The 27,712-nt window shown below is 47.0% G+C and overlaps 1 protein-coding gene across 1 annotated transcript in view; it reads right to left on the reverse strand.

Annotated features, from left to right (window-relative positions):
* Window positions 1-362: 362 nt before the first annotated feature.
* Window positions 363-27,712, reverse strand: part of LOC132653806 (DNA (cytosine-5)-methyltransferase 3C-like) — a 30,301-nt gene continuing 2,951 nt past the window's right edge. Inside the window, exons 3-21 of the mRNA XM_060383248.1 lie at window positions 23,488-23,610; window positions 22,060-22,269; window positions 19,691-19,764; window positions 19,602-19,638; window positions 17,421-17,528; window positions 15,463-15,607; window positions 14,171-14,293; window positions 13,971-14,015; window positions 12,951-13,030; window positions 12,567-12,679; window positions 11,964-12,150; window positions 11,326-11,410; window positions 10,959-11,104; window positions 10,280-10,370; window positions 9,779-9,927; window positions 7,089-7,174; window positions 3,784-3,853; window positions 2,993-3,111; window positions 363-989 (exon numbers count right to left, since the gene is read on the reverse strand). Coding sequence (XP_060239231.1) covers window positions 848-989; window positions 2,993-3,111; window positions 3,784-3,853; window positions 7,089-7,174; window positions 9,779-9,927; window positions 10,280-10,370; window positions 10,959-11,104; window positions 11,326-11,410; window positions 11,964-12,150; window positions 12,567-12,679; window positions 12,951-13,030; window positions 13,971-14,015; window positions 14,171-14,293; window positions 15,463-15,607; window positions 17,421-17,528; window positions 19,602-19,638; window positions 19,691-19,764; window positions 22,060-22,269; window positions 23,488-23,610 — 2,133 coding nt within the window. The 3' untranslated portion in view covers window positions 363-847. The remainder of the gene's footprint in view (window positions 990-2,992; window positions 3,112-3,783; window positions 3,854-7,088; window positions 7,175-9,778; window positions 9,928-10,279; window positions 10,371-10,958; window positions 11,105-11,325; window positions 11,411-11,963; window positions 12,151-12,566; window positions 12,680-12,950; window positions 13,031-13,970; window positions 14,016-14,170; window positions 14,294-15,462; window positions 15,608-17,420; window positions 17,529-19,601; window positions 19,639-19,690; window positions 19,765-22,059; window positions 22,270-23,487; window positions 23,611-27,712) is intronic.

The raw sequence follows: 27,712 nt of genomic DNA on the forward strand, positions 1-27,712 counted from the left end.
CCACTAGTCCCAGCAGGCCAGAGTAACAGAAAATAAACTACAGTATCAAAGTTTAGACAGGCCCTTTTAGCCTGCTGTCCTCCCTGGAGCAGCAGCAAATGAAGCAGAGGCTACGGATGGAGCTAGCAGCAAGGACTGCAGAAGCCCCCAGGGATTGTAGATGCTATGGAGTTCGGAGGACACTGCAGTACACTCCGAGCTCCACGAGCCCCTGGGGACCACAGGCATCCCTGCGCTTGATGCACGCTTCCACGGAAGAGCAAAGTGCACACAAGATTATTGTTGAGAGATGTTGATTTTAATTAAACAAAAAGGAAACGCTGTGCATCTGTCATTTTTCAGCCTTAAAAAGCAGCAAAAACTATTTCTCCCATGTAGCCACACAACTCTGGTACTGTCTGTCTGTCTGTCTGTTTGTTTGTTTTTGGTTGGATGGTTGGTTGGTTGGTTTTGTTTTTTCGAGACACAGTTTCTCTGTGTAGCCCTGGCTGTCATGGAGCTCAATCTGTAGACCAGGCTGGCCTTGAACTCAGAGCTCTGCCTGCCTCTGCCTTCAAAGTGCTGGGATTAAAAGCATGCACTAAAACCACCTGGTTTGGTTTTAAAATTTTAAGCACAGTAAACCTGAGAACCATGTTGGGCCACCTTAAGATGCCAGTCTGAGCTGTGCAGAAGGAGGTTCCACTGTAGGGCCAGCAGGCTCTGCTCCCAGTGAGCAGGAGAGAACTGAATATATAGTGAGGTCCCCACAGAGGCAAATTAAGGGCAGAGCTGGGCCCTTCAAGGATCAGCATGACTCCTAATGCATTAACCCCAAGACCCCAGAGCTTCCCAGTCCTGGGCAGAACTATTCACATGCAAAGTAGTCCTTCAAGGGGGCAAAGAGGTGTCTGATGACTGGCACACTCCAGGACCTTCCCAGCAGCTTCTGGCGGGCGCCACGACCCATGTTGGACACGTCTGTGTAGTGGGCAGGAAAGCCGAAGATCCTGTGAGAACAGAGAGAGAAGAGATGAGGTTAGAAGGGTCCTTGTCTACAGCACCAAGAACAGCCGTGTCCAGGCCTGCGAAAGCTATCAGGCTGCCACTGTGTCTGTCCACAATTCCCCTTCCCCATGCCTTCAGCCCAGACTGTTGGGCGCAAAGGAACCTTCTAGACTACCAGTTCCACTGGCTCCTCAGAACACTTGCTGACAGCTGATAGCTGAGTCACAGGGCACTGTAACAGTCTTGCGTCTCCTACACCTGGACTGTGCCCCAGGTCCTTATGTACTGCACAGGGACCATTTTTAAATGCCTGATGTGAATTAATCCATGAATGAGTGCCAGCCAGCAGACTTGTATTCAACACCAAAACACAATGAGAGAAGCTTAGTGATTTCTTGGGGTGGAGAGACGTATGTGTGCATATGTGTGCGTACATTGGGCTAGAGGTCACCCTCAGTCTTTAGGTGTTATTATTCCTCAGGGGCTATGTATCCACTTTTTTTTTTTTTTTTTTTAGACAGGGCCTTTTGGAACTTGTAGATTAGGCTAGACTGGAGGACCAGCAATCCTCAGGGATCCTCCTCCTCTGCCTACCATACCTGGATCAAACTCAAATCCACACACTTGCCTGGCAAGCCATTGCCTCAGCCCTGTAGTTTTGTTTTTTCAAAGAAGGAACAAGATCACACACACAGATTTTCAGTCCCAGTTCAGTTGAGTACAATTCAGAATTCAGCCTGCCTATGGTATTTGTCCAAGCACAGACATGTATAGAAACAATACACTGATCCACAAGTAACAACATTTTAAAGGAAGAAATGCTTATAACTTGGTTCTAGAAACAGCAGCAATGGGCCAGTGGCCGACCCCAGGATCGCTTTCCTTTGCTTTTACATCAACACTGCATCATCATTCCTCACCAAGCCTCAGAATCACATCTCTGTGATCACTTTCCAGATCCAGAACATTCCACTTCAGGAAGAAGCTAAGCAATGTTATCTACCACTTTTCTACTAACCAGAAACTACAACCAGCACATGGTGGCACACGCCTGTAATCCCAGCACTCTGGGAGGCAGAGGCAAATTCATTCTGTGAGTTTGAGACCAGCCTGGTCTACAAAGCAAGTCCAGGACAGCCAAGGCTACACAGAGAAACCCAATCTTCAGAACATAGCTACAACATAAAAAAGAAAGAAAACAAAAACATGAAATCCAACAGATAGATCGTCACATAACAATGGACAGTTTAGTCCAATAAAGTGTAAGAGGTCAAAGCCAGACTGTGACCAAAGAGGAATCAGCTGCCCCATGAGGAGTGTGGCCAGAAGAGCTGTGGGGTTTTCATTTTCCTAAGAACCCGGAAAGCTGGGACAGAAACGTGAGGGCAGTACAGGTGACAGAGAGGTGCTGCCATCTAATAACCTCATACCTGAGACTTCTCATCACCACCATGCCACCATTTCTGTGGGAAAATGAGGGCTAATGCTGAAAAGGCATTATTGCAGACCCCACTACACAGGGCCAGTGGGACCTTGAGGGACTAGGCAAGCAACTGTTGTGTGTGCTGCTGGCTCTGCCTGCACATGCCTGTCTCTGTCCCCACAGATTCCCTCCCCGAGAACAGCCTTGTTCACTGTGGCAATTAGAAAGATAAGCACCCCATAGTCTCAGTCACGTGAATACAGTTCCCAGTTGATGATGCTGTTTGGGTAGGTTCAGAAGATGTGGCCTTGCTGTAGTATGTCACTAGCGGAGAGCCTTGTAGCTTTAAAGACTCTGCCACCCCTAGTTCACTCTTTCTCTCTGGTTTCATGCTTGCAGTTCAAGATGTAAGTTCTCAGCTCACCACTCCAGCTACCAAGCCTGCTGTCACACTTCCTATTTCCGTGCCATGATAGACTCTTGTCCCTCCGGAACAATAAGCACAAATAAACTCTTTGCTTTATAAATGTTCTTGGCCCTACTGTCTTATCACAGCAATAGAAAAGTAATTAATACACTCACTTTTCAAGCTCAGTGCACCACAAAACATCATCCTTGCCATTCATGACTACGGGGAAAAGCTGGTTTTTCCCCTGTCTGATGGAGTTCGACTTGGTAGTTATTGTCTGCACTTTCTTTAACTGGAGAACAAAACAACATCACAGGGTAAGCTCAGAAGGCTCCAAGTAGGGTCAGGACCAGAGGCATCCAGAGAGGGCAGAGGACAGAGAGCTGGAGTTTGAAGAGGTGGCGAGGACAGACAGACACAGGGAGAAGACAAAGAAACAGACTTCAGAGGATTCTTTATGTTTCCCACAAGTTCATGAAGGAAGACCAGCCACATAGACTTTAGCCAAAAGTGACCGTGGAGGATCACATGGGGCCAAGACACCAGCTACTGATTGATCAAAGGGGTCCTTCAAGAGCAAAACCCTTCCAGAATCACAGTGGCCAACCAGAGCTGGAGCAACAGGCCTTTGCTTTACACAGACGTGGAGCAGCAGACACATGGTCCTTCCTGTGTGCCTGTGACTTCACAGCACATAGACTTTTGCAGCAGCATCTGCCACTGCTCATTACTGCAAAGACCATCTGCAGCCCAGCCTCTGGGCATCCAACAGCAGCCATCGCAGAGCCCGGTTACATTTCTTACTCATTTATCCACAACATCGCCTACTCTGAACTTGAGGGGGAGACAGAACAGCTCCATGGGGGAAAAGACCCAGCACCAGGACAGGAGTCCGTGAGGGAATGAGCAGGAACCACGGGGACAGAGCCAAGGTCACGGTGGCACAGACCACCCGGCATCTTACCTTTGCTGTCCTACTGAACTCCAAGCAGTCCTGCAGCTCGAGTCTATCATTCTTGGAAGCTATCACGGGCCTGGGAACAGTCAAAACTGTTACTCTCCAGTGTCTGCACTGGAGGTCCAAGTGAGAGACCTCATAAGCCAGACGCGGAGAGAATCTGCCTTGTGCAAGTGTACTCTGGCAGTGACCACGTCCAGTCACAGGATGAAAACACACAAGTCTGTGTGGTATGGCCAAGGGCTCAGTAGTCCCTGGAGAATACAGCTCAGTGCCCAGGGGTGGTGGTTCTCCAAATTTTAGATTTTAGTATTGGGCAAAGGTAGGTTCCCACACAGGGACAGGAGCACTACCTTGAGACCTGTGCAGACCAGGCAAGTGTGATAGAGGACTTGGTCTAGATCAGTGGTTCTCAGCCTGTGGGTCACAACCCCTTTGGGAGTCGAATGACCTTTCCACAGAGATCACCTAAGACCATCAGGAAAAAGAACGGATATTTACATTAAGGTTCACAACAGTGGCAAAATCCCAATTATGAAGTAGCAATGAAATAACCTTATGGCTGGGGCCACCACAGCATGAGGAACTGTATTAAAGGGTCACAGCGTTAGGAAGGTTGAGAGCCATGGCTCTAGATGTTGCTGAGTCACCCTCATATGAGTACCCCACACTTAGGAAATCAAACTCAAGAGGGTTTTTAATCGGGTGCCGTCAAAAGGGTTCAAGCTGTTCCCTTCCTCTCTGGCAACCTGTTTTGCAGAGACAAACAAGCTGACAAGGCAAGAGGTAGAATCAGAGGTTTTCACAACATCTGTGTGCAGAGCCATCAACACGGTAATGGTCCCAGCTGGGAACTTCAAAGTCAAAAAGAAAGAAGAGTGGGCGCCACAGAGGGCTGAGGAATCGCACCACGCGTTTCCCTCGACTGCACCTTCCAGCTGTCCAATGCCAGCCCAAATTCCTCTTTCTAAAATGTGCTCACTGCTAATGTGTATGTGTGTGTTTAATGTGTATGGACCTGTATGCCACAGTACAAGTGTGGCGGTCAGAGGACAACTACAAAGAGTCAGTTCCCTCTTTCCACCTTTAAGGGAGTCCTGCGGAAACAAACTCAGGCCATCATGTACATCAAGCTCCTTTGCTCACTCAGCTATCTAACTGGCTTCCTATCCCCTCTTTTGTCCTCTTTTGTCCTCCATGGACCTAAATGAAGTGAGGGGTGAGGAGAAAAAGGACATGGAAAATGCAGTGTTATATACATTTCAAAGATTAAGGTTCATACAAACACATACAAACATGGCAGCACATGCCTTTTGGCCCAGCACTAAGGAGGTAGGAGGATCTTTGTGAGTTCAGGGCCAGCCTGGCCTACATAAGGAGTCCCAGGCCAGTCAGGGCTACATAGTGAAAAGATCTGCACAAACTAGACGATTCAGGCCTCAGCCCACCTGTCCCTTCGTGCACCTACTCTGTCACCCAGCAGAGCTCACTTACTGCAGCCCATCTTCTCAGCCTGGGAGGAGCCACCAAACGCATAAATAAATGCTTAAACATCCCGCTGTAAACACCAAAGGTCACTACCACCAACTTCATCTGTTTTCTCGCCAGATGGCACCTTCTGGGATACAGCGTCATAACTGACCATCTCACCTCCTTCTGCAATGCACCACCTCACTAGTGTCCCCGCCACTTTCTCTGTTTCCTTCTGCTAGACATCACATAACTTAAATTAATTTTAATTCACTTAAGCAATTAATCTCTTGCAATGCCCTATGCCCACGTATAACTAGGTGGCACCACAGATCAGGCCTGAATTATCCAGTCAGAGATAATGCATCCCTCTTTCCAAGCCACTCTCAACCTAAGAGCACTGGTCTCCAAGCTAGTCTGGGGATGCCCACCCACCATCTATCCCAGAGCCCTCTCTTCTGCCTGGAATGACTCCATTTCTTCAGTTCCAGCAGATAAGGCCTCTCTTTTCGCCACCCTACTTTCCGATGCCACCTCTTCAACCATGAACGTACGATCACTCACAGTGTCCTCTGCCCCTCCCACTAATATGCCTGCTCTACAAGAGCCGCTGACATCACCATGTCCCCCACTGAATTGGCAGCAATACAGTGCTTGGCAGAGAGAGCTTGAATGTTGAGCAAACCAGCCCATGTGATTCCAAACAAGAACATGGTAGGTTTGGATTAGATGGTTGGCTGAATAAATCTTAACTATCCAAGAAATTTAAAACAATATTACTTGAATTTAAAAAAAAAAAAATTTTAAGCTGAATTTTTTTTTTAAATTTACAATATCTAAGAAAAATCTCCAAGCTGTTCCAGGACCCTCTGACCTCTGCCCATACTTTGCCAAATTCCCAAAATGTATGCACCTACTCTATCCTTCTGAAAGTGTCTCAGAGTTTATCTCATTCACGTATCTGGGATGGTCACTACAGTCACATTTTGCATCTTGGTAAGCAAGCTGTTCTTGAAATCTCAAAGGATGCGATAAGGAGGCCTCTGCAGAACAGAACTAAACCCTGGGTAAAACTATCCAAATGTGAGATAATCAAGGATGACACCAATGAGCATGCCACACTGGACAAAGAAAAGTCCAGAAGGCCTCAATCTTACACAAAGAACTATAGACAACTGAGGAAAACTGGGAATGGGAGAGGTGGCCTTCCCTAGGGAAGAGCACATAGTTGGTTGTCCAGCGTCAAATAGCCAGCCCTGAAAACACACATACAAGTAATATTATATGGACACACACAGGTTATATTTAGGAATATATATGTATATACTAATACATATATGCATACAATAACAATTGATAAAAAGAAAGGCCATGTAATTGAAGGAGAGCAGGGAAGGAGGATAAGGATTTGGAGGGAGGACTGTTATAATTAAATTACAATCTCAAAAACAAATTTTAAAGGGTGGAAAATGCTGTCAACTGGAAAGCTGGAAAGAGCCACTACCTGTACGGCTGTTGACACCTCAGCCATGCCCCCTGGTTGGTCATCAGGTGCTAGTCCAAGGCCCACTTCATCTCAGGGGCAGAAGAAATGCTATCTTTGACATTGAACACTTGCAATGGAAGCCTTAGCACAGCAGAAAGAACAGGGAGGCTTCACAGTTCTCACAGTCCTGTGAAGACCCTGAAAAACACCCACCCTGCAGCTAGAGCAAGGCAGCTGCTCAAGGAGTCCTTACCAGTGCTTCAGTGAAAGCCATAACTCTCTAGAAGGCTCAAATGTCAAAGCAGACCTAGATATAACTTTGCTGTCTGTTACCAGTCCCTCTCAGGACTCTTACCTGTTCATCCCAGGTAGGTTCCCCCAGAAGTACCGGGCCCTGTGAGCAGCAGAAACCTTGATGGCATCAATCATCACTGGGTTACACTGCTGGAAGAGAAGGGAGCTGCTGGGGACACCAAGACTTGGATGTCAGTCAGCCCAGGTCATCTGACCTGTCAGGTGACAAGGCTTTGCTAGCTATAGAAGAGGCAAGGAGACAGACCACTTCCCACTCTGAGGCAGGCTGGACACAGAGCTGATTGATGTGTGTTCAGAGCAATAGAACGGTGACCAAGACAGAAGTTAGATATTGTACCAGGAGTTAGATATTGTTGTGACAGGTCTTAGAGTCAGAAATACAAGGAGTTGAGGGATTTCCTCCATGGCTAAAGGAAGCCATTGAGGCCAAGTGTGTGTCAGGGCTCTTCCTGCAGAGAGGCTACCATGTGAAGCTGTGAAGGCGAAGCCTGGATTGGAGATCCTAAGATATTGGAGATACCAGGACCATGGGTTACCTGCCAAAGAGCGCTGTAGACCAGGTGTGAAATCAGCCCAAGAGAGAGAAATACATTGTATTCAAAAAGCTGAAAGGAGTTGGAGAACTGAAAAGCACTCTAATGTCAGACATGGAGATGCAGAATTTGGAGTTTGCCCCTGCTGGTTTTCAGTTTGCTGTGGTTTAGTATTTACTCACTATGCTCCTTTCTTCTCTTTTGGAATGGTGATTTATATTCTGTGCCATTGTGTGTTGGAAGTATTTGATCTGCTTTTGATTTTACAAGGGGTTACGGTTAAGTATGATTTTGATTTTACAGGGAGTTACAGTTAAGAGATTGCCAGGGATTCCAAAAGGGGTTTGGAACTTTTGACTTTTAAGCACTGCTGAAGACCAGGTGTGGTAGCATGTACTTTTAACCCCAGCACTGAAGAGACAGAGGCGGGCGGATCTCCTGTGAGTTCAAGGCCAGCCTGGTCTACAGAGTGAGTCTAGGACAGCCAGGGCTATACTGTGAAACCCTGTTTTAAAAACCAAAAAAGAAAAATAAATCAGTAAACACTGCTGAAACTGTGAAAAACTATAAGAGCTTTCGAAGTTAGATTGAATGCACTTTGTATTATGAGACGAGTACAAGCCTATTGGGGGTGGGCAAAGAGTAGAATGTGATAGTTTAAATGAAAATGGCCCCCATAGGCTCATATATTTGAATGCTTAGTCACCAGGGAATAGAACTGTTTGAAAGGATTAGAAGGATTAGAAGGTGTGACCTTGTTGGAGAAAGTGTGTCACTGGAGGTTGTGCTTTGAAGTTTCAAAAGCCCATGCGAGGCCCAGGCTCTCTCTCCTCCTGCTGCCTGAGGATCTGATATAGAACTTTCAGCTTCTTCTCCGGCACCACACCTGCCTGCATGCTGTCATGCTCCCCGTGATGATAATAGGCTAAATCTCTGAAAACTGCAAGCAAGCCACCAATTAGATGCTTTCTCTTATAATAGGTGCCTTGGTCATGTGTCTCTTCACAGCAATACAACAGTGACTAAGACAGCTAGCTAATCTCTTCCTACGAACGAGGAGTAACAAGTCAGATAAGGCCTGCTCACTGAGTCATACCAGTGACAGGATGTGCTCAAAAGAAGAAGCACTTCACATCAAAATCTGCTAACTCAAATTCTATTTGCAGAAAGTCAGTATGAGCAATACATAGCTCAGGGCGTGCAGCCACAAACAACACATAACAGTTGGAAAATAGCCAATTATATCACCTCTGAGGCCAAAGCTGTAAAATTCTAAAGAAAACTAAGGCACAGTCTAGGTGTAATCCTGGCACTTGAGCAGTGGAGACAAGAAGACCAAGAGTTGAAGAAAAGCCTGAGCTACAAGAGACTCTGTCTTAAGCAAATGAACATGAGGCTGGAGAGATAGCTCAGTATTAATAAGTGCTGGCTACTTTTCCAGAGGTCCTGAGTTCAGTTCCCAGCAACTACATGATGACTCACAACCATCTATAATGGACCCAATGCCCTCTGCTCAAATGTAAATATACATACAGAGTACTCATATACATGAAATACATAAAAAAAAAATAAAAGAAAGAAGGGCTGGAGCGATGGCTAAGCAGTTAAGAGCACTGGCTGCTCCTCCAGAGGACCCAGGTTCAATTCTCAGCACCCACATGGCAGCTCACAACTGTCTGTAACTCCAGTTCCAAGGGACCTGACACCCTTACACAGACATGTATGCCAGCAAAACGTCAATGCACATGAAATAAAATAAATACATTTTTTAAAAAGAAAGGAGAAGAAAGAAAGAAAGAAGGAAGGGAGGGAGGGAGGGAGGGAGGGAGGGAGGGAGGGAGGGAGGGAGGAAGGAAGGAAGAGAAATTTTAAAAAAAACCTGCTTACTACAGAGTTTGATATGTATCAAGTGGTGGATAATTAAATTCTCTGTGATTCTTAAAGCCATCATTTTCAGAAGAAAGAGGAAATAAGCAAAGATTTGAGTAGAAGTAGAAGTTGGTGTCATGGTTGGTGCCTTGCACAGGCAGGGTTATATTAGGAATAAATGTCTTCCACGCACTCACAAGTGTGCTGTATTCTTCATCTGCTGATCTAGGCACAAACCAGGGAATCATTCCACCTGTCAACACTCAGTAGCCTTCAATGCCAACATGGGCCCCATGGCCCAAGTAGTCTTGACACTCATGCCACTCACCTCCAGGAATCGTGAGATGTCTCTCTTATCACCGACCTCCATGGCTACCACATTCTCAAACATCCAGAAGAATGGGCGGTCAACACACTCTTCAGGGCGTGAGTAATTTAGCAATCGGTAAAACTCAAAGAAGAGCCGGCCAGTACCCTCTACATCCATAAAAGAACATCAGAGAATGGGGTTTGCTCAAAAGCTTCAGTACAACCCTCTGCATTTCTTAAGACCAAGAGAATCCCACTATGCCCCTTCAGTAAAGCCAATGCTCCCATATCCCAATCCTTTTAGTCCCCTGGAGTAACCAGACAAGAAGACATAGAGCAGCCAAACACTATTCACTGACATGTTTCTCTGAGGGCTGAGGATTTTCAAGGGACATAGCCAGTGCCAAAAGACTGAGGTGCTAAAAGAATGAACAGAAGCAAACAGCATCTTCTCAGGCCACCACACCTGGATCGGCACTCAAGGTAGGATCTTTGTGAGCCAAAACAGATGGCTGCTCACCAAACAAGCCTTTCCTGACAGGATTCACACAGGAAAGATCATTGCATGGGCTTCCACCAATCACCAGGTCGAATGGGCCCCATTCATCAATCTAGGGAAAAAGACAAACGGCTGGATGAGCCTGAGAAAGGAGGAGATAGAAGCCTTGATTCTGGGGCAGGCGAGATGGCTTGGGGCGGGGCGGTGGAGGGGGTTTCCAGGTCTCATGCAAGCCTGGCAACCGGAGTGTGATCCTCAAAACCCATGTGAATGTGGAAGAAGACTGATTCCAAAAAGTTGTCCTCTCATCTCCACGAGTGTGCCCCAGTACCGACACCCTCACCTGTGTGCACACACCCATGTTCTCCCCCACAACAATGCTGATGATAATGAAAATTTGTTTTTAATTTGGAATAAATAAAGCTTATATCCTTAGTGTAGTTGCTAAGAAAATTCAGTTCTAGGTGCTTGGTCAGCACCTCCAGTTTCAGCCTATGGATGCTCAATGCTCACATTCTAGCCACTAAAAGAAACTGAGCCCTGAATTATTCCTATTTTGCCGCCTTTTCAGAATTGACTCTGGTTCTCTTCTACCAACAACCCTGGTCCTGAGGGGGGAGAGATAGCTTGCCATGAGACCAATGTGCAGGGTATAGAAGAACAAGCTAGAGATGAGCACCAGGAAAGGAGTTGCCCTCACATTTTCCTTTGTGACTTTCCTAACGTCGTCCACATATTTGATTTGGCCTTCATGCTTAATGGTTCCCACAGCGATGGACTCTGCACAGACTTCAGAGGCAACGTACTTTTCCACTTTAATACCCAACTCTTTGAGCACCAAGTAGCCTGTATGGACCAAACAGAAATGTTAGGCCGAGAGGACAAGTGCAGAGCCATATATACATAAGTCCAAGAGTGGTGTGAGAAGGCACAGAGGCCGTGGAGTGCAGCAAAAACAGGCACACATGTGACATCTCTGCTACTCCTGTTCTTCATTGCCATGTGGGAGACACCTTCAACCTGCCTAGATGCTTCTAGTGTCCCAGTAGAGCATCAAACCAACTCACCTGTTGCAATTCCATCAAACAGAGACAGGACTCTAATGGGCCTCCTTCTGGCTGCAGGGATTGCTGGGTACAACTTGGGCGGCTCCTGCCAGATAAGGAAAGAGACTGATGTGCCCATCCATCCTCCTGTGCCCAGAAGCTTTGAGGGAACTGGTGAGAAAGGCCACTCTGTCCCTAGACAGGAGGCACAGCCACCTCCTACAGTTGCACACAGACCAGACAGATAAAGAGCTTGACTGATAACTGCCAAGGCCTCTGAGAACAGAAGATAACTCCCCCAAGGTGGGAGCAGCTGCCCTCGTCATCCACAGGCTCAGGGTGTTTGCCTCCTGTTCCCTCATCAGAGAGCACTGGAGGGGAGCACTGTCTGCTAGGAGTCAACTAGCAAGGACTCCCAGCCTGAGAGAACTGGCTCTGTGAGGTGCAAATGGTACAGCCCAGATGGGATCTGGCTGCACATTCCCAGCCAGCCTTGACTACACCAGGAACTCACTATGTAAGACCAGAGATAGGAGGCAGGGCCAGCCCTGCCTCCTAGGTTCTCAGATTAAAGGCCGAACTCTTGTTTTTACACATGCCCAGGATCCCAGATTCCCAGGGACTGGCATTGCATGGGCAGCCCGGAGCCTGTGGCTTACAAATTCTTCCAGGTCCGGGTCAGTGGTGAAGAAGTCTTGCAGGCGCATGTTCCAATCCTTCCTGCGCCGGAGGACCCCGTGGCAGCGCTGTGGGAGGCACATATAGCAGCTCCAGGGTTCCTGCAGCTTGGCATCCTCGGCTGTGCCCGCACCCACCAGCACCTCCAGACACTCCACACAGAAGCACCTGTACCAAGTATCCAGAGGGAATGGGCATCAAGGTTGCCAGGCAACCATCCTGCAGGCCCAGTTCCCCAGGACATGACCATCCCTGCCCAGTGGTCAAACTCCTGCCTCCAAGTGTTTCTGAGCCATAGGGTAACAGGCCACATCTTGGACATGGATCACCCAATATCCTCCAAATGTAGAGCCTTTCACAGAAAGCCCCAGGCCTGACCTCATGAGCACAGCTGGCCTGTACCTCAGCCAGGTACCCAGCACTTTACCTCAATCCAGTCCACGACTGTGAGCACCAGATTCCACAGAATATCCACTGGGTGCTCATTTTCTGTTCTTTTGAGCTGCCTACAGGCTGTAGGATCTGTGGGGTATGACCCAGGACCCAAGGCCCTCTGGTCCAGCCCCACCCCCAGGGGCACTCACCTGCAGCAGCTCGTGTTGCTGCACAGAAGCAGTTCTCGGCCCTCACAGCACACGGTGCAGTATGATTGATAGCCATCCTCATCATACATGTAGAAGAGCTCCAGGAAGCGATCCTGACCAGAGAGAAGCAGGTGAGACCACAGGCCTGGCCTCAGCCACGCCTGGCTAGCAAGCTGACTGCGGCCCTAGGTGGTGGCCTGGCACGCTCTTCGGGACAGTACATGTGATCTGAGTGCCTTGTGAAGGGCCTTCTCTCTGCATCACCTGTCCCCAAACAGGAAGGGAGAGTGGTGTGCCCTGGGGAAACTGCCCACTAGTGCCTGGAGCAGGAACTCTGCTGGGGGCCTAGATGGGGCAGGGGACAGATGTGGCAGGAAGACTTACTCTGCAATTCTGACAGAGCCCACCCTCAAAGAGGGGGTGGAAGGACACAGGGTTCTTCTTACCGCAGGACAGACAGCGGTCTGAAAGAAAGACAGGGGGTCAGAGATGTGGAAGTCAAGGGCCTAACAGCAACTGCTCAAGCCTTGAACCTTACAGTTCTGATCATTTTCTCCTGGCCCCCATGTGCTGAGGGCTCTCAGTCATCTGCAACCATGTCCTATAAACACAGCATGTGATAAAAAAAAAAAAACAGTAAAAAAACCTCATTGTGTTTTGTTTTGTTTTGTTTTGTTTTGTTTTATCAGGAGGCCACTCAGCCTTAGCTCTGAACTACTCAAGATGACAAAACCATTAAATGGCCAATACTGTCTTACTGGGGGGAAGGAACAAAGGGTGGATGATTCTTAAGTTACAAGGCTCAAAAAGTTTCTAAACTGTCAGTACTGCTCTTAATGGCAGGTTTCCCAGGGTGCCCTGGGTCTAGGTCTGTTTTCTGACCCAATAATGAGTAACTGTTTGATAAATATTTGAAGGTTAAGGCTCATTGGGCCAAGGATGGAAATGAAGAGTCCATCACATAATCAAACTCCACTAGGACTGTTGTTGGCAGATTTCTGAATCCCTGTGCAGTACCCAACTGGGGAAAAGAGAACAGAGTTAGCGTGAGGAGGAGACAAATGGCAAAATGTGTCTTCTTTTAGCCTAAAAGCTGGCTGTGTTTATTGCATGGGAAGTTCAAGGTGTCACTGATCTGGCGTTTTCAGGTATTGGCCAAAGTGCCAACACGTTAATTCTTCTCCCACTGCAGACACCCTGGTCAATGACCTCATCAGAGTCCATTAAAGTAGAAGCAAAGCACAATACTTGATCCCAAAAATGCAGCAAAAGATACAGAAGGAGCAGGAATGACCCTGACCTCCATCAATGTCCAGGAGTCTGAATTAAACCCATGCAGAAGATCAAAGCCAGAGTAGGCAGGCGTGGGCAGCCCCACTAGGGAGAGCTGGGAGACAACAGTACCTTCCAGATTCCCCTTGTTCTGGGCGACATCAGAAGCCATCCGCTCTGTGGAGGAAAGAGGGACAGGTGTGAGATGGGTGGGGAAGCCTCTCCTGTCCTACACAGGCCCCAGTGCAGCGGTCCTGAGCGCCTGTTGCTCCTGGCTCTGTGCCACGAATCTCCAGAACTTTCAGCAATGACCACCCCTCCCCCCAAATCACCTCGGCTCTCCTCATCTTCCCCTCGCTCTTTCCCGCCATAGCTATTTGTCTTGAGGCGCTTGGGTGGGGGACAGTACTCAGAAGTGACAGAGTCGTTGGCTGTGCGTCTCCGACTTCTGACCTCTGAAAGGGAAGCAGACACAGTTGACTGGAGGGCTAAGAGACCAGGCAGGCCGAGGGTAAGACCATGCTTTGTTTGTATCTAGCTGCATCTAGAGCAGAGCACCGTGGTGGGTATAAAGATCCCCAGAAGGGAACCCAGAGCAGAAGCCAGTTCAAAGCTCCTCTCATCCAGGGGACAGGCCAGACTCATGTTTGTGGGGTTTGCACCTGTGAATATGTCAGAGAGTCCATCTTTCTAGAGTCACCTCGGAGCAGACACTTGACCACGGCTGACACTGAGGCATCTACTGTGATGCCCCACCACAATGACCACCAGGACCATGGAGCTACTGAGCACTTGAAATGACAGAAGGGATAGGATTTCACACTGAGGGTCAGCTCCCAAATTGTCAAGTGCTACTACTGATTTGTTTATTTGGGCTGACTTGAACCCTGGAATCTATTTAGCCAATTTATGAAATTAGTTAATATGTATTCATTAATCAAGTTCTATTTAACTTTTACGTAAAGGCATGATTTTTTTAGGACACTACTAAGAGAAAAGTAAAATACCTCAGTTTTGTTTTATACAGAGTAAATGTTAAAGTGCCAAGTTTTAAAAATATTAGGTCAAAATTTACAGTTCACATTAATTTCACCTCATCCTTTACATCAAACCTACTAGAAAATAATTAAATTACACTATGTGGCTCCTGTTCAATAACATTTATTTATACTTTTGTTGGATCTATTGAATCATAGTGGACATGGTTGATTCTGACTCCCTCACACAGACACACACTGGGAAAGAAAACTAGACACCTATCAGCAGCCACGAGGAGGCAGATGTGGTGACACATGCTCAGAATGCCAGCATGAGGCCACAGGGGACTACACAGTGAGACTGTTGTCTCAAAAAACAAAAGCACACCTTTGAGGACAACGTGACATTCTCCAGTGCTTACATACGCCATTAATATTAGGAAAAAAAGGGGAAATAGGTGTCTAAAGATTATAGGAGGCTGGATGTGCGGCCAAGGTCCTACATGAGGTGAGTGATTCAGATCAGCTCAAGAGAGCTGATTCTTCTCCTGTGAGCACTGGAGAGGCCAAGAAATTGCAAGACAGGGTAAAGAAAGCAGAGCTCAAAGATGCTAAGGGAATACCGTGTTTCCTGGGCTCATTCCCACCTGGTTGCTTGTTGCTGGGTTTGAGGCCCTCGATCCCCATGGGCTTGAAGCCCCCGTGGGCCCACTCCAGCATGGGCTTCAGCTGGTCCTCCAGTGAGTCTCCAGGGCTGCTCTGGAAGGTCTTGCCAGCTCGCAACCTGGCTTTCTGCCAAGACACAAATAAAGGCAAATTCTGTCCATGAATGGGAGCAGGCCAATGAAGTATGTGCCAGGGTGAACCCAGGGATTCCCCCTGCTGGGGCCTGCATTCTCTAAACAGTGGTGTCTTTCAGGGCTAGACAGCTGTCCTGGGCTGTGTTATGCGACAGAGGTCTGCTTTTGAGGGACTGTTAAGGAAACAATAGACCATAGGAGTAGGCACCAGATATGACCTCTTCCCTTTAGAATCAGAATGGTCAGCTCTCTCCCAAAGGAGGGTTTCAGCTCAGCTTTGTTACTTAAAACAGGAACCTCCAGCAGTTTACTTCACCCTCCTGTAGCCTGTCTCAGATAGCAGACTTTTTGTCATGTCTTCCCTAAGAAGATGCGAACGTAGGCAGCACTCTTCATTTCAAGGGCCGTGCCAATTTACATGTCTAATTAGGCACTTGGCCAAGTGGGACAGGCTGACGAGGGCTGGAGGGAAGTGGTGGGGAGCCTGATGGCTCAGAGGGGATAAACTGTCTATGGACTGAGGGAGGAGGCAGCTGAGGCCAGTTGCCTCCTCTAGGCCTTGAAGGGCCCTGCCTGAAGAAAGAAAGCTCACCGTCTCTGGGCCAGCATATTCTGCAGTTATCACTACTGGCCCTGTGACATACGTTAACACTGATCAATTGCCATATGCTGCTGTGGCTCTCTGAAAGCTGGCTCTGGAAGTGAGAGGCCTTCTGCTATCTCAGACTCAAGCATATTTATATCAAGTGTCTTCCAAACCTCCCTGTCCTGGGCAGACTGAGCTGCTGATACTGTGACAGAGAGAAAGAAGAACTGCAAACAGCTGAGGGCATTAAAAACATAGCACCCAGCTGGGCGTGATAGTGCACACTCTTAATCCCAGCACACAGGAAGCAGAGGCTCTGTGAGTTGAAGGCCAGCCTGGTCTATAAGGTGAGTCCGGGATAGCTAGGGAAAAAAATATGGAGAACAAACAAATAACAAAAGGCAAAAACATTTTCAACAGAGGGTACTATTGTTTATCCCATGGGGTAAAAGATGGCTGCAGTAAGATGAAGAGACAGAGTTTGTCCATAAAGATGATTTGCTATAAATCCTTTAATCAAGAAGTTTATCTTCGGTCAAGAGAGATAGCTCAGCAGTTAAGAACACGGACTGTGCTTCCAGAGGACAAGGGGTTCAATTTCCTGCACCCATATGGCAGCTCATAACTGTCTGTAACTTCTGTTTCAGGGGAACCAATGCCCTCACATATACATGCAGCCAAAACACCAATGTACATAAATAAAATATTTAAAAAAGAAGTCTAGCTTCTTGATGCTGTCAGCAGCAGGACTTCCTAGGTCATTTCTCTCTGGTGATTGGATGACATTTCTTCTGCTTGCTCTCCTAGTTGGGCTATTCCCGTTGTTTTGGCTGGTTACTGTGAGCATCTGATATGTTGATGTCTGTCTATCTACCCACTGTGTCTATCTGCTGCTTGCTATTTGCTCTTGCTGCTTGCTTTTGATTGCTACACACTTAATAAAACTCACTCGTTTGGAACTGAAAGCACAGCTATCCGGATCATTCTCCACATGAAACACTGCACAAGCTGGCAGATCCCAATCTAGCTGGCAATACCCAAAACTCACTGGTGACCTTGTCACTTCTCAAATTCCCTTCCCAAGCAGGCATTCACTGCCCCCATGGTATCCCTGTCTCACCAAGCCAACCTTGGCAACAAAATGGCATGAACTAATGTTTAGTTGTCTCCCTTCCTCCCAGCTCTTAAGGTCAAGATGTCATTCCTACACCTGAGTTGCCTCCAGAGTGTGATAGACAACCTTCCTGTAAGGAACCAGTTTACAGACGGTGGCCAGGTTAAAGTGCTGGCTGAACAGCCCCGGGGCCAGCAGTTTGTCAGCAGAGACCTAGGAGAGAAAGACGTCACCAATATCTACCCGCATCTGGGTGAACAAGCATGGGCGCGCGTGCACATGGGATGCTTCACAGATGCCAGGATCCAAAGGAGTGGGGACAGTGCACGGTACCTATCCTGGAGCCCAAAACAGGGCTCTGTGCACTCCAAAAGCCAATGACGCACAGAACGGGTACAGCAGGACACATCCCATGTGTGTTCACATGGGGTATGTGCACATACATGCCTGAACAGTCAGTCACTGGGACAGACATGGGGCTCAGTCCTGAAATCGGCTTTGATGTATTTTGGGTGGGTTTTTACCCTTCCCAAGTGTGAGTTCGCATCATGCATAGGTTCTGGGAACATGTCTGGCACAGAGTGAGCTCTTTCTACTCAGAATGATTGAGTCTTGATCACAAATGTCAAGTTTACCTGCGCCAAGTCCCCGCATAATGCAGAAATGACTTGTGGGGTGGGATTCCTAGTGAGGGGGAAGGGAAAGCAGGTGTCTCCAGCTGTTTATCACAATCGTAGGATACATGGGCTCTCCCAGGCTGCAACGCACGCTTTCACATTCACCTCCATCTTATGCCCAGAGCCTCAACTCTGGTGTGGCCACCATGGGTGACAAGGAAGCGCCAGCTGCTCTAGCCAACAGAAACAGTGGGTACTAAGTAGGTTCTGCACAGGCCTTAGCCTTTGGCCATAGCGCACTGGAATCCCATCCCACAGTCTTCCCTCCCCGTACTGCACTTATTTCCATCGGACCCTGTCCAGAAACAAGTATGCTACGTTTCCCTGGATCAAAGCAATGGCAAGCACTCCCTCTTCCATGCCCCACAAGTCATAGCGCACATATCCACAGTGCGATGGCTTCAGTGGCCAGCATCGACATTTATCCTTTCCCTCCCTCTGCTGGTCACACAGAACAACTGCATGAAGACATTTGATAATTTTTTTTTTTTTAATTTTTTTTTTCAAGACAGGTTATCTCTGTATAGCCTTGGCTGTCCTGGGCTCGATTTGTAGACCAGGATGGCCTCAAACTCACAGTGATCCGCCTGCCTCAGTCTGCCTGAGTGCTGGGATTAAAGGTGCCCACACCCAGCTTGATAACCTATTTTTCTTGCTTTTGGGAAGTTTGAATGTTTTTGCATCAAATTGGCCCCAAGGGAATTCAACTCTCAAGAAAAGCAGAACCTCACATTGAGGCTGAGCCATAGCAAGGTCTTTTTTTTTTTTTAAAGGATTTATTATTGTTTATGTGTGTGTGTTTGTCTGTGTGAGTATGTCAGAAGAGGGTGTCGGATACCCTGGACCTAGAGCTGCCCAATGTGGGGTCTAGGTGCTAAACCTCTGGAAGGGTATCAAGTGTTCTTAACTGATAGCTGAGCCATCTCTCCAGCCTCCCAGAAATCATCTTAATAATTCGTTTCCCCACATGCTTCTACCCTGTACCCCTGTCTCCTATCTTGTGAGTTGGTCCCACACTGACTAACATTCCTAGGAGACCAATACAGTAAAACCGTTCTATCTGCATCCTTTGGTTCAAACTCTTTGCATCTCTCAGACTATTTGCTCAATAGGAGTAAGAGTCAAAATGGGGTCTAACAGAGGGGAGTGGCTGGCAGAGCCTACCTTACTCCAGACACAGTCAAGGATGGCCTCCTGTTTCCTAGCAGAGCTAAATGACACTAAGAGGCAAGGGTTATCTCTCTTGTCTCTCCCAGGATTTTTTCTAAACACATGGGTGTATGCCTGGCTGTTCCTAAGCTACCAGGGTCCATAATGGTGACTCTGACCCAAAAGAAGCAATTACCCCCCCCAAAAAAAATAAATTTAAATTCATGGAGCTCTGAATTCAGAATTCTCTAACCCTTTACCCTTTTCAAGAGTAGCTTGTCTCTGATCCTACAAGTCACCATCAGTCTATTTAAGGCAGGTAACTCAGGAAGTATTTGCCTAGACCCAGTGTCAAAGCTTAATGCATCTATCAGTAGAAAACTGTCCTCAGAGAAACCCCAAGTAGGGAACTCAGCTCTCAGCTCTGAGGACTCCCAAACCTGCCTTGCCCTGGGCTCACCTCAGAAAAATGTTCATCACCAAACCACCATACCCATCTCATGGCAAGCAGCCCTCAGTTTTTCCCCACATAAGTCACCTATTCCAAACCCTTTCTCTTCCTGGAAGATGATCCTAACAGCAAAGACAGAAGACCCCAGGAGAAGCCATGAAACTTCATTGACCTTAAGAGTAAGAAAAGGCTTTCCATAAAACCTAAGGTGCTGACCTGAGGTGCAGCTAGGAGGTACAGCATGTACCTACCGAATAGGCCAGAAAAACATGTCCAAGAAAAATAAGTTATTCATGTACACAAAGACAAGTGCCTCTCCCCATCGGGCTAGGGGAGCACTGTGGAAGAGAGGGCAGAAAGATAGTAACAAGCTGGGAAGAGCTGCAGCGAAACAGTGTCTTCAGGACAAGGAGGCTCACTCCACTCGAGAACTCACAGCAGCCGTGCCTCCACGAGACGGCACAAGGTCAGGCAAGCTTCTCAAGTGGAGGAAGGAAGGTTCACAAGCCCCCCACCCTCAGCCGAGGAGCTACTGACCGCTGACAGCTTCTCAGGGAGGAAGAGTCAGCTTCCTTTAAGAATGGTCGCTGGTAGGTCAACCACCACTCTTGTGGATGGCCCCACGCCCAGGTGTATCTGGGCTTAAGTGAATTATTAAAATAACAACAAAAAGTTGGGGGGTGGGGAGCAGGTGAGGGTGGAATGACCTGGAAGAAGGGGAGGAGAAGAGAGTGATTATGATCAAAAGACATCACATGTATGCATGAAATTCTCAAATAACTAATAACATAGTTATTAGTTATAGGAGAGATGGCTCAGAGGTTAAGAGCACTGGTTGTTCTTCCAAAGTCCTGAGTTCAATTCCCAGAAACCACGTGGTGGCTCAAAACCACCTATAATGAGATCTGGTGCCCTCTTCTGGTGTGTAGACAAACATGCAGGCAGAATACTGTATAAATAATAAATAAATAAATCTTAAAAAAAAAGAGAGAGAGAGAAGAAAAGAAAACCTTTAAAAAATAACTAATAATACTATGTTAAAATAGTTAAAGCCCAGCTAGAGAGGCTCTCAAGAAGTCTGTGCCCATTCTTGAGTGTGAAAGGTCCTTGTTCTAAGCCTCTACTCCACAAATGTCTGCTTAAATCTACACTAATCTCTTGCTAATTAACTCCCACAGGGCATGGTGGACAAGCTCTTAATCCCGGCACTCAGGAGGCAGAGGCTGGTAGACCCCTGAGTTCAAGGCTAGACTGGCTTACATAGTGAGTTCCAGGTCCGCTAGGGAGGGTTACGTAGTGAGACCCTGTCTCAACACAAAACAAAAACAAACAAAAATCTCAAAGCTATAGAACAAAGGAAACTGAAGAGACGCATACAGACTTCCACAGGATATGTGTCTGTGTATGAACAGAACATACCTTATTCTATGTATGGATAAGAAAACAGCATGCAGAGGATGTCCATGGGGCTGAGCCAATGGCTCCATTAATGAAATGCTTGCTGCATGGATCCCAACACCCATGTCAAAAGCTGTTTGTGTTGGCCTGTGCATGGAATCCCAGCACTGGGAAGGTGTAGACAGGAGCTTCCTGGCCAACCAATGGAGTCCAGTTGATGAGCTCTGAGCCACTGAGTTGTCTAAAAACTAAGGTGAAGGGGTCTGGAGAGATTGCTCAGTGGTTAGAAGCACAGGATGTTCTTTCAGAAGACCCAGGTTCAATTCCCAGTACCCCCACTGTGACTTAGAACTGTCTGTAACAGTTCTAGAGGATCCAACATCCTCTTTTGGCCTCTGAGGGCACATGACATGTACATGGTACACACATATACATGCAGGCAAAACACTCACACACATAAAGTAAAATGAAATTCTTCATGAATAGAGAGTGAAGTGGATAAAGTGCTTATCATGCAAGCATGGGTAGCAGAGTCCAGAGCCCATTTAAAGCTCCATGCAATAATGCATCTCTGTAATCTACATGCCTCGGACAAGAGGGAGATAGAGACAGGAGGATCCCTTGAGGGGCTGTCTGTCTGTCTCACAAAGTGGTAAACAGCAGGGGACCCTGTCTCAAAAACACAGTGGAAGCCAAGTCCTCTGCCTTCTACACACACCGGGGCATGTACACACCTGTACTCTCCCATGCGCACAGACAGACACAATGATACAGGTGGAAAAACAAATGAGGAAAACATCTGGTGTCAACCTCTGGCTTCCAGCTGCACGTGCACATACCATACATGTGCACATGAGGGGATGGGGTGAGAGAGAGAGAGCGAGCACGCTGTTCATGTTAGTGTCCAGGAGTGGAGTGGGGCAAAAGAAGGACATGCTGTATTTGGAAAATGCTTAGAATTGTAAACTATGAAGAAAATGACAACAGTAACAGTGGCTGATCACTACACGACTATTATCTCTTCTCTACATGCAGGCGGCTTAAGGCAGAAAGCCCTTCTCAGTGGTACCTGATACTCAGTGCTGTGTCCATCTCTGCTTTCTTCATCCAGCTGTGTGGTGTCCATGCCCTCCTGATGGTCATCCTGGCTCAAGTCAACCACGGGGGTACTGATACTTTGCGGTATCGTGTCTTCATCTGTGAGGTCAATGGTAGGGTAAGGGCTGGCAGGGGACGGCCACAGAGTGCTTGCTGAAGTGGTTGCTTGCCAACTCAGGGACTGTAGACAGAAGGAAAGGGTTGAGCCCCGCTAGAGCAAAGCAGGTGGGGATGCGTAGTGACAGCCTGCCTCCATTACATCCAACGCAAGCAAGAGTGAGGAAACAAACCAGGACCCTTTGTTTTATAAAAGCAAGAGCTGGTAGCCAGGAGCAGTGGCACCAGTAATCCCAGCACTTAGGGAAATAGAGGCAGGCAGATCTCTGTGAGGTCAAGGGCAGGCTGGTCTACAAAGTGAGTCCAGGTCAGCCAAGGTCATACAGAGAAACTCCATCTCAAAAAAAAAAAAAAAAGAAAAAAAAAGAACAAGCACTGGCAGTGATTGACCCCACTGCAGAGCAAAAACAGAATTGGGCTGAGAGAGCAACAGGTTGTGCCAGAGGCTCTGAAGCTGAGCTCAGAAGGGGTGGGGTTCCTGGCTAGCTGGCTCCTGTACATCCGGAAACAGAAGAAGAATGTGCTGGACCTGCTGGGGTCACCTCAAGACAGCAGGAAAAGACACAAGATAATGGTGAGGAATGCCAGTGGCTTTCAGCTCAGCTCCAAGGTGGGCCAGAACTGGGCCATGGGAATTCTTGCTTCCTCAACAGAGTTCCAACAAGGGCAGGCTGAGAGTGAAGCCACAGACTTCCGGGCTCCCCTAACACTCAGGGGAGAGGCAGACCGCATCCTGCAGGGATATTTGTTCAGTGTTTTTAATGAAACAGAGCTGGGACTGGCTAACAAAAACATCTGGGTGCAGCTGGGTAGTGACAGCCGACGCCTCTAATCCCAGCACGTGGGAGGCAGAGGCAGGTGGCTCTCTGAATTCAAGGCCAGCCTGGTCTACAGAGAGAGTTCCAGGACAGGCAAGGCTATAGAGAAAAACCTTGTCTCGAAAAACAAAACAACAACAACAAAGATATAGTGATGCCTCGGCAGTTGAAAGTCCTTACTGCTCCAGGGGACTTGAGTTCAGTTCTAGGCACCTTCCTCGGGTGGCTTATACCTGCCTGTAACTCCATCTGCAGGGAGACCTTACACCCTCTTCTGGCCTCCAGGAATGTATGCACTCATGTGGCGTATACTTGTGAATAAGAGTAAAGCAATTCTTTTTAAATATTTAATTTAGATTTAAACACAGGCATGGGGGAAAGAGATGTTGAATTACCTAAGCCTTGTTTTCTATGCAGGGCTATGAGTGGTAGGAAGAGCCTGGGCTCGGCAAGAGAGGACTTACTGCTGGGGTTTTAGAGGGTGTCCTGGTCTCCCAGAAGAGTTTGGGCATCACTGGAGTTTGGCCAGAGCCACTGCTGTCCCTTGCCTCACCATCACTGTCTTCATCTCCATCTCCTGTGAGGTCCTATGAAAAGAAAATGGCTTTCCAGTGTCACGGAGTCACACAAGCAATACGGCTAAGGAAGGTGAATGGTGTTGAAATGCATAATGACACCACATGAATGGTGCCTACGACACTTCTACCCACCTCACTTTTCTCTAATAAGACTTTATAGGGGCTGGAGAGATGGCTCTGAGGTTAAGAGCACTGCTTGCTCTTCCAGAGGTACTGAGTTCAATTCTCAGCAACCACATGGTGGCTCACAACCATCAATAATGAGATCTGGTGCCCTCTTCTGGCATTCAGGTGTACATGCAGGCAGAACATTGTATACATAATAAAATAAATAAATCTTAAAAAAAAAAAAAAAAAAAGACTTTATGAGACCGTCTTCCATCATGGGAAGCCCAGCCCACTGACTTAGGACAGAGAGGACCTGGTCACAAGAACTTCTCCACCCTAGAGTCAAGTCCATCATCTCAGCACCAGCCAGTCTCCCGCAGAGATATTAGCGCAAACTGCAGTGGCCCCAAACCTGCAGAAATCGTAGGTGACACTGAGTCCTTTAGCAAAGGCTGCTGAAGTTCCTTGGACATCCAGGAAAAAGAACTCATCCCTTCCCTTCAGTCTTGCCTGCCCCTCCTGCTGCAGTCATTGCTCCCAGAACTGAAACGAAGAGTATGTCTGCCCCTGTGATCTTTGATAGATCCCAGTGTGACACTGAAGGAAAAGCAAATGGAGTTCATTTCTATATAGACATTGTTGCATCAGATCCATAGAATATTGGTGACAGCAGGAATGATTCCATGGCACACAGAATAACAAAAACTTCCCTTTCCATGTTCAGTAAGTGAGTTTTCAGAGCTGGAGAGATGGCTCAGTGGTTAAGAGCACTGGCTGCTCTCCAGCTGCTCTTCCAGGGGTCTAGAGTCCAATGCTTAACACCCACAAGAGAGCTAACAACTGCCTGTTGCTCCATTTCAGGGGATCTGACACCCTTCTCTGGCCTCTGAGGGCATCAGGCACAGCACACAGATACACTTGTAGGCATTCATCACATTAAAAAGAAATACTAAATAAATAAATTTTTATAAATATATTTAAAGTGTGTATAATGATTTCTTTTTATTTTATGTACATTTATCTTTTGCCTGTGTGTATGTCTGTGTGAGGGCATAGGATCCTGTGGAGCTAGAGTTACAGACAGGTGTGAGCTGCCATGTGGGTGCTGGAAATTGAACATGGGTCCTCTGGAAGAGCAGCCAGTGCTTTTAACCACTGAGCCATCTCTCCAGTCCCAATAAATAAATATTTCTAAAAATTTAAAAAATAACAGAATGGTCAATTAAAAGAAGATTCAATTATTTTCTTCATTTGCATAGCAGTTTACCAAGTGCGTCCTTTACATATCATTCACTATGTGCCACCGGCTCCAGAGGAGTTTAAAGACACGATCAAGTTCAAAGTAGGTAAAGAAGATTCATCATGGGCTAGAGAGATGGCTTACAGGTTAAGAGCACTGGCTGCCCTTCCAAAGATCCTGAGTTCAATCCAGCAACCACATGGTGGCTCACAACTATCTACAAAGATATCTGGTGCCTCTTCTGGCCTGTATTCATACATGCAGGCCGAACTCTGTATACATAGTAAATAAATCTTTAAAAAAGGGGGGGGGCCTAGAGAGATGGCTCAGAGTTTAAGAACACTGACTGCTCTTCCAAAGGTCCTGAGTTCATATTCCCAGCAACCACACAGTGGCTCACAACCATCTATAGTGAGATCTGGTGCCCTTTCCTGGTGAGCTGTATAAATAATAAACAAATATTTAAAAAACAAAAAAGAAGAAAATTCATCATCTCCCAAATATATAATAAATAAACTTAAAGAAATAACTTCTTATAAACATGTTCAAGGACTGTTTAAAGTGAGGAGCAGCTGTGGGAAAGCATCTCCAGACAACAGTGAAACGTCCCCCTTTGCTGCGGGGCTCAGCTCTAAATCAGTTCTTGGAAAGGTAATGGAGGCCGTGAACACAGGGTCCCTGAGTGGAGCGGGAATGTTGAGGACAGTGCTGTTGTCAACAGGCTGACAGGGACGCCTGGAGAGCTAGATGTGCGGCCCGGGTCACCTGCACCTCAGGCAGAAACAATCTGAGATTCGACCAGAAACTTCATGCCAGTGTGCAAGATCTGCTGTGGGAAAGGATTGTTGTTACTGTGGCAACGACACAGCTGCCTCTATGCGTGCAGCCCAGCGAAGCCCTGGAGCGTCAGACTGCCCCGCTGGAGCGCCATCCCAGCTTGCAGGGTTGGAAAAACAGTCCAGTCTCGGACAGAGCAAGCTGTGCTGGCAGGTATGTTTTCAGAACCACTCGGCGACTGCACTCATCTGCTGATGTCGAATGAACTACTGGCAGAAACAGGAAGACTCATGTGTTTGCAAACACATGAAATCAAGACAGAAACGGTGGTTGCGAACAAACCAGATAAATTACATTGAGCTAAAAAAAAAAAAAAAAGCTAAAAAAAAAGGAGCATGAAACACCAAACCGTAGTAAGGAGACAGATAATGAGTAGATCTGCAGAGAAAGTATCAAATCTGAGAAAGGACAAGTAGGAGAGTTTAGCACCCAGGTCAGGTCCTGAAGGACAGCAACAGTTTACAAAGCACCGGGCGGCAAAGACCCGGCCTGCCAGTGAGCTCATTCCTGTTTCTCCTGGTGTGGTGGCACACACCTTTAACTCCAGTGTTCAGTTCAAGGCCAGCCTGGTCTACACAGACCTCTACACCAGCCAGGGCTATGCAGAGAGACCCTGCTTAAAAAAACAGAAACAAAAAAGACCCACAACTATTTCTGTTAAGATGATTGTTATAGTTATGCTTTATTCACGGTAAAATAATTTAAAACCATCTAAATAAATCACTATGTTTTATGATTACGTGAGTATATCTATTATTGTTGTTGTTATTATTACAAGCTACATGTGTTTAACATCTTCGAATTTAGTGGACTGTGACAGACATTCTGCTGATTCGAACACGACTGTATGTTAAATATTTGCACTAGAAAGTGTACAGTGGGGGATGGAAAGATGACTCAGCAGTTAAGAGCACGGGTTGCTCTTCCAGGAGACCAAGGTTCAACTCCCAACACCCACAAGACGGCTTACAACCACCTGCAACCTCAGTTATAGAGGATCTGATGCCCTCTTCTGGCCCTGACGGGTATTGCATGCATGTGATCACAGACATACATACAGGCAAAACACCCATACACATTAAAAAAATAAAATAAAATAGTACTTTAAAAATAAATAAATAAATAAAAATTAAAAGTGCACTGCAGCTGGGCACAGTGGGGCATGTCTTTAAACCCAGCACTTGAGAGGCAGAGGCAGGCTGATCTCTGTGAGTTCAAGGCCAGCCTAGTCTACATAGCAAGTTCCAGGACAGCCAGCACTACATAGCGATATTCTGTCTGTTAAAGAGGAGACTGAGGCAGGTGGATCTCTGTGAGTTTGAGACAACAAACCTGGTCAACAAAGAGAGTGCCAGGAAAGCCAAGGCTGCATAGAGAAACCCTGCCTCAAAATAACATCTATAGTGAGATCTGGTGCCCTCTTCTGGTGCACAGGCACACACACATGCAGGCAGAATGCTGTATCAATAATAACTAAATTAAAAAAAAAAGTTCCTGTTAATACCTTTGAACCTATGCTGTATGTTTTCCGTTAGCTTTTTGAACATTTTAGGTTTTAAATCAAGGTCTCCGGTCCACTTTGAATAGATTTTTGTACAGGGTAAGACATATGAATCTCATTTTACTCCTCTACAGGTGTTTCATAGTTAGGCTTTTTATTCCTATCACAAAACACCATAACCAAGGAAACTTATAAAAGTATGTAATCAGGCTCATGGTTGAAGGCAAAACAAAGGCATGATGGCAGGAACAGTCAAGACCTCACATCTCGATCCACAGGTAGAAGGCAGAGACAGCTAACTGGAAAGGTGTGGGATTTGTAACCCTCAATGACCATTCCCAGTAACACACTTCTTCCAGTAAGATCAAGCCTCATAATCCTTCCCAAGCAGTTCCACCAACTAGGGGCCAAGTAGTCAGACAGAT

Source organism: Meriones unguiculatus, chromosome 4 (assembly GCF_030254825.1).
Source record: "Meriones unguiculatus strain TT.TT164.6M chromosome 4, Bangor_MerUng_6.1, whole genome shotgun sequence".
NCBI lineage: Eukaryota > Metazoa > Chordata > Mammalia > Rodentia > Muridae > Meriones > Meriones unguiculatus.